The 12404-nt window shown below is 37.0% G+C and overlaps 1 protein-coding gene across 1 annotated transcript; it reads right to left on the bottom strand.

The window, feature by feature from the left end:
* Positions 1 to 7492: 7492 nt before the first annotated feature.
* LOC107812324 (AP2-like ethylene-responsive transcription factor TOE3) lies at positions 7493 to 12140 on the bottom strand. Its single transcript, XM_075249753.1, has 10 exons — positions 11035 to 12140; positions 10872 to 10897; positions 10750 to 10780; positions 10578 to 10665; positions 10200 to 10345; positions 8845 to 8889; positions 8584 to 8675; positions 8289 to 8449; positions 7997 to 8215; positions 7493 to 7846 (listed from the first exon to the last, which is right to left on the bottom strand). The coding sequence occupies exons 1-10, from the start codon at positions 11580 to 11582 to the stop codon at positions 7622 to 7624; spliced, it is 1581 nt and encodes a 526-aa protein (XP_075105854.1). The 5' UTR covers positions 11583 to 12140; the 3' UTR covers positions 7493 to 7621.
* Between the last annotated feature and the right edge of the window lie 264 nt (positions 12141 to 12404).

Here is a 12404-nt window from a genome sequence, read left to right on the forward strand (position 1 = left end):
CTTGGTGAACCTGTCCAATCTCCATAAAGCATCGGCAGACATAATTGCTCTATCACCGGTCTGAGCTACCACACCCGGCTGAACTGCTCCAATTGGTTGAGCTGCTGGAGTCTGAAACTGGGGTGCCATCTACTCTAGAGTGCGGGTAGTGGGAGTCTGCTCTCTTCCCCCAGCCTGAGAGACAACTTGTGCTACAGGAAGTAAGACTACCCGGGTGACACTCTCCATAAGGCCCACTAGACGGACCAGAGCATCCTGGAGTACAGGGGTAGCAATGAACCCCTCTGGGAGCTAAGCTGGGCCCACCGGAACTGTCTGGGATGGAACCTCATCATCAAACTCTACATTAGGCTCCGACGCTGGTGCTGCTGCTCTAGGCTAAGCTCTGCCCTTGCCTCGACCCCTAGCACGGCCTCAGTCTCGTCCTATGCCCCTCGTGGGAACTACTACTGGGGACTCGGGCTGCTGGTCAGTGGATGAAGAAGCGCGTGTTCTCGCCATCTACGAAAGAATAGAGTAAAAATTCAATTAGCATTGAAAATCCAAACCGCACGACAGAGATGAATAGAAGTGAAACTGTTCCTAACTCTACAGCCTCTGGGGATAAGGACAGACATCTCCGTACCGATCCCTCAGACTCTACCAAGCTTTTTCGTGAATTGTGAAACCTAAGTAACCTAGAGCTATGATACCAACTTGTCACGACCCGGATTTCCCATCCTCGGGAGTCGTGATGGCGCCTACTCGTGAAAGCTAGGCAAGCCGAGTATTATAGATTCATTAACCCCTTTTTACTTAGCCTTTTAATAATTTTAAAATAACATGCGATCAATATCAGAATAATAATAATAGTTAAAGAAATGTGGAAGACGAAATCTGATAATTTAGCCAAATACAAGTACGAAAAATATAAAGTACATCTCTACCTAGAACTGGTGTCACAATATCACGGACCATCTACGAATACTACAAACAGTTGTGTGGAAAAAAAGATACAATCTGTCTCTGAAGTAAATGAAAACAGAATAAAAAGATAGAAGGGGACACCAGGGCCTACAGACGCCTGCAAGACTACCTTGGGTCTCCTGATGGACTGAAGGCAGCAACCTCTCTCTACGGACCAAATGCTCCAGCACCGGGATCTGCACACAGAACAAAGTGTAGTATCATCACAACCGACCCCATGTGCTGGTACGTGTCGAGCCTAACCTCGGCGAAGTAGTGACAAGGCTAGGACAAGACTACCAAATAAACCTGTGTAGTTTAAAGTATATACGACAAGTAATAATAACGGAAACTAGCAGTTAAAGATGGGAGGGGGAAACATACTGCAGGGGAATATCAAGTACCAATAGTAACTCAGGAGAAAACATAAAGAACATTTTAAAGTCAGCGCCAGTAAGAATAAGGAAACAGTAACAATCAATATCTACTTTTATTCTTTATTGTTGCGGCGCGCAACCCGATCCAAATAATATAACTCTGTTGCGGCGTGCAACTCGATCCAAATCATATATCACTATTACGGCATGCAATCCGATCCAATCATAAATCACTGTTATGGTTTGCAACCCGACCCCTCATATCCTTCCTTATTACTCCATGTTGTGGCGTGCAACCCGATCCCATATAATATTATTGCGGCGTGCAACCCGATCCCAATATATAATTCAACATCAATCGCAACAGAATCCCGACAAAGGAATAATAAGGAAACAACACTATCCCGACAAGGGAATCAACAATGAGAGTAAACACATTCCGGGAAAGAAACCAACAATAAAAATTAAATATGTCCTGGCAAGGGAATCAGCTATGACCAAACTTGTACCAACATTTAACTTCACAAATGGACCCTCAACTAGAAGCAATACTCAACAATAAGCGAATACCACGAGAACAATCATAATTCTTGCCCAACACGAAGAATCAACAACTTAGGCATTTGTAGTACTTATTAAGAATACAACGATTACAATTTAAGACTCACGGACATGCTTGACAACGACGTATAGATACTCGTCACCACACCTATACATCGTACACTACACTAGCACATAGCAAATAAGCACAATACATATTCCCTCAAGCTAAGGTTAGACCAAATACTTACATCGAATTTCCACGGCCAACTCAAGCCTCAAACACCGCTTTTCCTTTAGAATTCGCCTCCAAATTACCTGTATCTAGTCCAAATTAATTTAACAATATCAATAAATGCTTAGGAATTCATACACAATGCTTAATTATAGATCTTCTATCATTTTTCTCAAAAAGTCAAAAATCGACCCCTGACCCACTTGGTCAAAACTCGAGGTTCGGACCAAAATCCGATCACTCATTCACCCACGAGCCCAAATATGCAATTAGTTTCGAAATCCGACCCCAAAACGAGGTCTAAATTCCAATTATTCAAAAAGCCCTAACTCTACCCAAATTTCTAATTTCTACCATGAAAGCTCTTGATTTTTGATTAAAAAGTAAGGAAAAAACATTGGGAAATTGAAAGTGTAAAGTTTATAATTGATAACCAACACTTTGGGGATGAATTTGAGTGAAGAAAATTGCCTTTAGGCCTTGGAAGTTCGAAAATATGACGAAAAATGAGTGATGTCCGCGTTAGAGTCTGTTTTAAAATGACTGGGCAGGCCTTCATCGCATTCGCGATGGGCCTGTCGCCTTCGCAAGGGGTCAGACCCAGATGGCCTTCGCGTCGCGGTCTAGTGGCCGCGTTCGCGTAGAACAAAATCCCTTCCCCCAGTCCCCAGCCAAAAAGGCTTTCGTGTTCGCGAAGGGAAACCCTCCCCCCAAGCTTCGCGTTCGCGTCCTGAGCTCCGTGTTCGCGATGAACAAATCTGACATTTGAGGAACTTGCCTTGCGTGTTCGTGAGAGAAGTCACGCAAACACGAAGAACAAAATCACTAGGCACCTGAGACAACAAAACCTGCAACTTTTCTAAGTGTAAAAACATCTCGAAACCTATCCGAAACTCACCCGAACCCTCGGGGCTCCAAACCAAACATGCATACTAATTTAAAAACATCATATGGACTTGCTCGTGCAATCAAATCGCCAAATTAACCCCTTTAACAACGAGTTTAGCATCAAAATCAAAGAAGAATATCAAGATCTCTTAAGTTCAAGTTTTAACAACCAAGGGTCCGATTCACGTCATATCAAGTCCGTTTCTTACCAAATTTTACAGGCTCAACCTAAATACCAAATAAGACCTGTATCGGGCTATGGAACCAAGATACGGGCCCGATACCATCAATTTCAAATACGTTTAACTTTCGAAAAACTTTTAAATTTTCAGTAAACAATTTTCTTCAAAAATTCATTTCTCGGGCTTGGAAGCTCAGAATTCAATTGCGGGCATATATCCAAGTCCCATATTTTCATACGGACCCTTCGGGACCGTCAAATCACGGGTCCGAATTCGTTTACCCAAAATATTGACCGAAGTCAACTTAAATTCAATTTTTAAAGGCCAAAATAGCATTTTCATCAAATTTTCACATAACAACGTTCCGGATATATGCCCGGACCGTATACACAAATCGAGGTGAGATAAAAGGAGGCTTTTAAAGCCTCAGAACACAAAATTTACTTGTACATCGAGTCACAGAGAACAATCCAAAAAGAAGAATCAATCAAACAAATAAAATTGTATCCTCAAAGAATCATCAATAAAAAAATTCTTTATTTTTTTTTAAAAAAAAAATAGGCGTAGGCACTTGTTTTATTTGTTTATTTTCAATTAGAAAAAGAGAAAGAGAGAATAGCATGAAATCCTATTTTATCAAGTTGTATTGTATTATTGTTTTAACATGACAACTCTGTTTAACTAATACATAATTATTTTAATATAATACTAGTAATACAATAAGAGGAATGGACAAAAATAGAAGGTTAGCTATTATTAAATCGATTATGACGCCCTAGATGATGAAACCACGCGCCATTTTTAATAATTTCGTTTATCACCTAGTATAATATCGAATTGAAAGTTGGACATCAAAGCTCCACAAGGATTGATTTATTTAATCTCATACTTAAAAGGTTTATTAAGATTTTTAAAATTATTTCTACTTTTGTACTCTGTCCTCTGACAAAGTACATAATTATAGAAACTAGCGGTAGAAGCGACTAAATCTGGAAAACCCTGTTTGACCTTTATTGAGTGATGACCATGCACGTGTTTTATTTTTCAAAAATATTTTTGGAGTGAAAGGTTCTTGATAAGAGAAGATAAAGGTCTATTGAAGACCAAACTTTGCATCTTTAGATTTATATTTTTTTCTCACCCCTATCTTTCCGACGAGGATACAATGTTTACACATAGTTGTAAAGAGACTTTACACTTTTAAATTTTTTATTTTATGTGATTTCTTTATGATGAATTAAGTTAAGAAAATATATTTTTATGTTTTTAAACTTTTAATTTTAAATATTATATTTTACCCTTAACGATGTACTTGTAACCATAAATTCTTCGTAGCAGAGTATTAGATCAAACTTCACTAGTCACATCTAAAGATATTCTCTTCATCAATAGATATACAATAACAACTCTACGGGTTTTCAGTCAATACTCACTCCCAATTTCATTCCCTACGTGCTTTGAAGTTAATCTTAGAGTAACGCTAAAGCGTGAGTCCGGAATCGAAATGTTGTCTTTTTGGACTTAAAACACTTTTTTAGGTATAAAAAAAAAGTTAGCAAAATATATAAAATGCGGTTTTGAACCGTATGCAGTTTGGGACGTTAAAGTAAAACGCGGTTCAAAACTGCGTTTTACAAATACAAAAACACGATTCACAAGAGCGTTTTCTATTGTCTCCTTTTCACTTGATGATTTCATGGCTGACATATTGTTTGATGTAATTTGTACTGATGCAAAAGGTTGTTTTTAAATTACTAGATTATATTATATGTATAATTCGATTCAAATGTCAGTATATTCATAGCCTGTTTGGCCAAACAAAAACATTTTTGGCAAAAAATTGAGGTGTTTGGCCAAGCTTTTGGAAGGAAAAAGTGCTTTTGAAGAGAAGCAGAAGCAGTGTTGGAGAAACAGAAAAAAATAGCTTCTCTCCAAAAATACTTTTTTGAGAAGTACTTTTGAGAAAAATACACTAGAAGCAGTTTTTTAAAGCTTGGTCAAACACTAATTGCTGCTCAGAAGTGCTTTTCAAACTAATTAGCCAAACACAAACTGCTTCTCACCAAAAGTACTTTTGAGAAAAGCACTTTTTAAAAAAAAAACACTTCTCAAAATAAGATGATTTTTGCAGCTTGCCCAAACGGGCTATTAGTCGTGCCATCTGCACATGTGTTCGGATTCGTAGATTTCTGAGCATTAAACAATGATATATTTAAAGTTATGAGTTTTATAATGTAATTTATTAAAATTTTATTATTTTCTACACAGATTTATGTTTCATGCTAGAAATTACTGGATTGGATTGATTGGTAACACTAATTACTAAAGCTACATATGCAACTGCATTCTCAGTACCACAAATGTTATTGAGTATATAAATATTTCTAAATAGTCTTAATCTATCTATTACAAATAGCCATATATCCAACAATATTTTTCCTGACAAGTCCATAATTGTCATGAAATAAGTAGCTGGTGAAATAACTCAAGTAAATACATTACATTATTTACAATCATAATTCAGTGAAACAAGCCTGTAAAAAGAAGAACACCTTTTATATTTAGAAATAATTAAATTAAATTAATTATTTTATCTTAATGAGGTAAATTATAACCAAATGAATACGTAAAAGTTACCATAAATTCTGATTTTCTTTTTTCAAAATTTATCAAACAGTGCCTTATAAGATGGGACGGAGAAGTATAATAGAACAAATATCTATTGTTCATATTTTCATGTTGCAAGAACAAGATAGTTGACGCATGAGCAAATATCCATCACGAGCACAAAACGCTCTTGTGAACCGCGTTTTTGTAAAAAGGGGTTTTTAACCGCAGTTTTGAACCGCGTTTTACATATTTTGGTAACTAATTTTTTTTTCCACCTAAAAAAATATTTTGAGTTCAAAAAGACAACATTTCGATTCCGGACTCCTAAAGCATCGCGTGAAGGCCCGGGTAGCAAGGTGCCATGATGGATCTCTCGCCATAATTTTTTCGGACCAAAAAAGAAAAAAGAGAAAATTAATTTTAGGGTTGAGGTCCAGAAGATGAGAGCAGCAAAAATGAGAATGTTGAGTTGGATGTGTGAGCATATCAGGTCAGATAAAATTAAGAATGAAGATATTCGGAATAAGGTGGGAGTGACTCACTTTGAGGACAAGATGCGGAAAGCGAGCCTTAAATAGTTCAGGCATATATGTGAAACCTAGAAATGCAAATGCACTAGTAAGGAAGTGTGAGAGGCTAGTCTTGATTGGTCAGAGGAGGAGTAGAGATAACCCAAAGAAGTATTGGGGAGATGTGATTAGGCAAGACATGCAATAATATGACACTTGATAGGAAGATGTGGAGGTCAAAAAGTAATGTAAAGGGTTAATAGATAGTCGAGCGCTTTTCTTTTCAGCACCAATAATATCAGTATAGTCTTGTATTTTCTTAGTCGTAAACCACTATTATTACCCTCCCTATTTTTCAGTTCGAATTTTTTCATTATCCTATTATTATTTCTTGTTGCTATTACTTTTTTTCATCTTTTATCTTGAGGCGAGAGTCTATCGAAAATTGGGATAACATTTGCGAACCTTCCTTATATCCCACTTGTAATATTAAAGTGGGGTTCTTGTTATTGTTGTTAAGTCCCTCTCACCATAATAGCCATGTCTGACATATATTAGTCATGAGAACTGATTCAAAGGACATCCATTGACAGTGATAATTCATCCCCATCCGGTGATCTTTCCCAGAAAACAAAACCACCCCATTTTGTACATCTGCCTACTTGCCCTCTTTTCGTTTCACTCTGTCCTTATTTTCACATGTCTAAAAAGGAAGAGAAAGAAAAAAAAAGGGAGAAGTGTTTGACCTGTGCTACCCATTTGACGTCAGAGACGTTCTTAGTATGAACAAGACTAATCAAAAGTTCCCCATTTTAACAAAAGATACGTACCGTACTTGTCAAAGAGTTTTGGTACTCTTTCTACTCATTACACATCAATTACCCCAAAGACGTTAATTTGTTTATTCCATCTCATTACTCAAATGGGAATTTGAAGTAGTTGGGCTTTTGTTACAAGTAAAAGAATGAAGACAAAAATAAGCGAATAAAATAATAAGTATATAATACGCTCAATAAAAAGCTCCAGATGTAAACAAGTTACAATGAGAGGTAGGTGAAAAGCACGACTGCGAATGGGGGCAAATTAAATTGGCAGTTTATAGTCAGAAGAATCTAATAGAAGACTAGTTGAAAATCTTTCCTTCAGTTAGTTTTGGACAAATGCGGAGGAGACATAATTTTCCAAAGAGTTAGAATTTCCCAAAAATTTTTGTTTCTATTTTTCTTTTTCCGGGGTTGTAACCAAGAGCCTTGGGTAATACTATGTATTAAGAATCTCAACCCTTAACTCTTTACAAAGGTTTATAAATGGCAAAGAAATATGATGATGAAGAAGTTAATTAGAGGGTCTCATGAGAGAGTGATGGAAGCCATTTTCTGAGGACCAATTTTGAGGCCTTACTATCTGCTGGGGGAATCCTGATGATGCTGCAGCAGCTGCAAATATCTGAGAAGGATAATTGGATTGCCATTGTGAAGAAGCATTGCTTGTTGACAGCGAAATTTCTCCTACATTTGTAGCTCCAATTCGACCTCCATTGCTGCCGCTTGGAAATTGAATACTGTATATATATATATATATATATATATATATATATATATATATATATATATATGTCATGTTTGTAGAATTAAAAGTGGCTCAGAGAAAAGATAAGAGAAAAGTTAAGATGCCACTTATGGTAAATGATAAAATTGGGTATATATTCACTTGATAATTTGATGAGCTGAACTGATGTGGAAACATTTGAATCATATGGGATTCACCAGGTCTCATAAATTGGCCAAACCGTTGCACTTGACTATTATTATTAGGCTTCAACGAGACTGGAGAATGTAGGTGTGTCTGGCTCAAGAGCTGCAACGTTTCTGATTCATTGTACCCCTTATCTCTTCTTCGAGCATTCATATCGATTGGAGCAGTTTGCTTCTGGAAAATAAAACATTTTGCATTTGAAGATCGAATGAAGAAGGAAGATAATATTCATCTAATTAATTAGTACCTCAGGCCTTAATCCTTGCTGCCGCCAATCAACATCAAATTGCATAGATGAAGGATTTTGACCCCTATTGTTATTATCCCCAATTTCTCGGTTTCCTTGCTTTGAGCTTGAACCACCCAAGCTTAGGTCAAGATTGTGATCTGCTGCGTTATCAGTAGATTCTGGAAAACCACACTAATGAATATTTTGCAGCTTAATTCTTTCTGTATAATTTTTTTTTTCTGATCTTCTGTTTACGAAATTACAGCAACTTAATTACCACGTAGAAAGCAAATAAATGTAGTATAGTATTTACCAGTTGAGTTGAGTTCATTTTCATAAATGCTAAGATCAAAGTTAGTAACTGCATCCTTCCCATTACACTTGATAGCAGCTTTATCATAAGCCCTATAAAAAACAATATAGTTGAAGCAAATTTAAAAAAGAAAACGTTAGCCGCACTATATATATTCAATAACTTAAAGGACTAAGGCTCTCTATTAGTAATTCGAGAGCAAGCAATGGAAATTAATAAGTACCAAGTAGGAAAAATTAATTAGGCAGTGCAACCACACACCTGGCAGCTTCAACCTCAGTATCAAAGAGGCCCAAATAAACATACCTATTCAACAAAAATTCGAGAATAATTAGTAACTAATAGGTAGCAAAGAATGGAATTTAGAAGAGTTTTTGGCAAAAATCATCCTTAAACAATGGCTCAAATCAAGGGTATATCCTTGTCTTATCCTAGTAAACAAAAACCATCCTTATACTATTTAAAAAGTTGCAAGAATCATCCTTACGTTAAATTTTATCACAAAAACTAATAGCATCGTCAAAAGACCATGTCCATCACGTGCCTTTTCTCCTCAAATTTCCAATATTATCCCTCCTGCCCAATCGACTTTTCCAAAAACGTGTTGACCATCTTCTTTTTCCTTCTTAATTTTTGTTTCCTCCCCTTCTTCTTCTTCTTCTTCTTCTTCTTCTTCTTCTTCAAGAAAGCTAGTAGGATGAACTAGCTGCTGCTTATTTCTTCTTTAAAGTTGCTGCTATTTAATGAACAAAAATGGCCTACACTGAAATAACTTCTCCTTAAGTTGTCTTCTTATAACAAGCAGATGATGAAAAGAGATTGGCACGACCTTGAGGTGGAAGTGCATTATGATCATGTAAAATCTTATATTTGTGCCGAGCTTTGATGAGAGTGCTGATTCTCTTTGTGTCAGTTTTATTAGTCTACCTATAAATGAGAAAAATTAAAAGGTTCTAGCTCTAAATCAAGAACCTGAGAGTCTGAAACTAGATTAGTTCTCTTCCATTTGTCGGAGTGAGTCGTTTCACAATAGTTGAGCTAAACCGAAGTTGGAGTCACATTTTAAAAACAAACCTTGCATCATCACCTCAAATTAAAGATAGAATATCAAAACCTACCGTACGTGCAGTGAAATACATGCTGATGCTTAGAAAGTCAAAACTCTTCCACTATTTTTAAAGGCTTTGCACTTTCCTCTCCAAAAGGAAGTTAGCAAGAAATAGTATAGCATGAGATCGGAGAGTTCCAACTATCATACCATAGTTGGGTGTGAAGTTCATATGGAAAGAAACTTCTAGTTTTGAAGTCTTAGTCTTGAGTAGGAGGGACAATATTGGAAAATTGAGGGGACATGATGGACATGGTCTTTTGATGATGCTGTTAGTTTTTGTGATAAAATTTAACGGAAGGATGATTCTTGCAACTTTTTAAATAGTATAAAGATAGTTTTTGTTTACTAAAATAAGACAAGGATGTACCCTTGCTTTGAGCCATAATTTAAGGATATTTTTGCCAAAAACTCAATTTAGAACAAAGGGATTAATATTCCTATTGAAATGGATTGAACCTATTCAGAAGAATAAGATGAGAATAGGATTTATTTTTTTACTGTTTACTTTTTGCCTAAGAACTGTCCCATTCTAGCTTCCCATCTACCACATTTGTGCAAAGTCACCCCTCTATACTTGGAGCTTCCCCTCGGAAATCCAGTACTTTGCCTCCGAAGCACATGCACAAATTCTTCCTTTGTTAAATTGGTCATCTGCATCATACAAATATATATATATATATATATATATCGAAAAAAGAATAAAAAACAATTTCTTCCAATCAAAATATAAAGCAAACAACTGTTGAAGATAAGGAAAAGACTGTTTAAGATAAGGCCAGGATTATACAAAAGTTCTCCAACTAGACAGGCAAACAGAAAAAAGAAAAAAAAACATAACACACACTTTTCCTAGTCTGTCACGCTGATCAGATCACGAAATTACCTGTTTCAAGTCGGACTCATAATCCTCTAAGTTAAAGTTTATGTCTGCTTCTACTCCCCGGAATTTGATAGCTGCCCTATCGTATGCCCTGTAATTATTTTATTTTTAATTTATCAGATACGAAAAAAAAAATCAAACGAAGAACATTTAGTATTGAGAACCAGGAGCTCACCGAGCTGCTGCATGTGCCGTGTCAAACCCACCTACATAGAAATATTGATAAAAAGGAAACGCCGACTAAATTATCAGATTAATTTTCGGAAAACTCAGTTCAGGAAAATAAAGATCACGTACCTAGATAGACTTGCTTCCCGCAATCCCTGAAAAATTATTAAAGCAAATGAGGAAAAAGGAGCACGGGTAATAATTTAGAAGAATAAATGACGAGAGCGATGGAAGGTATAAATTGGAATCAATAATAATTTGGAGCGTGAAGTGGATAGTTTTAATGGCTCACCATATGTGAGACTCCCACCGGCCAGTTCTCCGGTAAAAGGTAACCCCACGGTACTGTGAGCTCCTAGACCTTGGTCCACGGCGGCTCTTCTTCATAGGCTGCTGCTGCTGCTGTTGCTGAGCCACATCCATTGGCTTGCCCGCTCCCGTGTTGCCAAGTGGCTCAGTTTGGTAAAATTTAACTCCAACCCAGTGAGCCATGGGAAAATTCGGGGATCCATTGGTAGGGGCACCTGGCTCAGACTCATCAACCGGGAAAAACTGGCGGGTTACCGGCTGTTCCTCATCGTCGTTACCGGGACCCACCACGGAGAAGCCAAATATTTTGCTAGGACTACTTCTCTTTTTCTTGCCTTTTTCTCCTTCTTCCTCCTCCGAAATATCATCAATAGCTACTGCTGATGAACTTGAATTCGAAACGGATCCGACCCGTTTACCTTTCTCATCATCGCCCTCTAGCTCTATAGGAGAAGAGAAGCCTTCTTCTGATTTATCATCCCTTCGTCGATCTGGAGAATCGTTTAGATCCCACATTTCTCTACACTCCATAAACCCAAGAATCACAAAACTATAAAATAAAAAATAGTAGTAGAAAATTTTGCAGATATTTTATGGGTCAGCTCCTCTCATCTCCGACCCGGGGGTGGTGGTGGGTATGGTGGTGGTCGGGGGGGGGGGGGTGGGGGTTATGGCTATTGCTACAAAAGGACTTGTTTTCAGTTTCTCAAACTTTTAAATATTCTCCCTCTAGTTGTGCCTCTTTGTTTCTCTCTCTCTCTGTCTGTCTAAAATAGATGCGTGGAGTTGAATATATATAAAATAATGATGAAAAATCGAAAGTTGTGTGCTGAGTATTGAAAGAACATGAAACCTACGACTTATAGAGAGGTTAAGTTGTTGGGAAAAAAAAGTTTCAATGGAGAGAGATATAGGGTTAGATATGTTTCCCACTTGTATTAACTATACTATTAGTAGTAGTATTTCACTAGATCTTGTGCCATTCCTCTCTTAGCTGCCCAATACAGACATAAACTCGGCCAATTTTAGAACACTGCCCCTAAAAGCAGCCACCCCATTTCACCCAACCCTAGTACTACTAATCTATTTTCTTTCTTGCCTTTCGCTCTTGTTTAATTATTCATAAATACTTTTGCTTTCGTTTTTTTAACTGGCTAGTTCACTTTACACACTTTAATGAGAGGAGAACTGTGTACCCACAGTAACTTTACTGATCTCGAAATCTATCTGATATTTTCTTATTGGCTGTTCAAAGAAAGAAAAAGGAAAAAGAAAAGGGTAAAAATTTAAAGTAAGAAGGGTCTCTTTCTTACGCAACTTTCCGACGTTAACCAAATCGAAAAGCATTCTCTC

The sequence above is a fragment of the Nicotiana tabacum genome, chromosome 3 (genome assembly GCF_000715075.1).
Source record: "Nicotiana tabacum cultivar K326 chromosome 3, ASM71507v2, whole genome shotgun sequence".
In the NCBI taxonomy this organism is placed as follows: Eukaryota; Viridiplantae; Streptophyta; class Magnoliopsida; order Solanales; family Solanaceae; genus Nicotiana; species Nicotiana tabacum.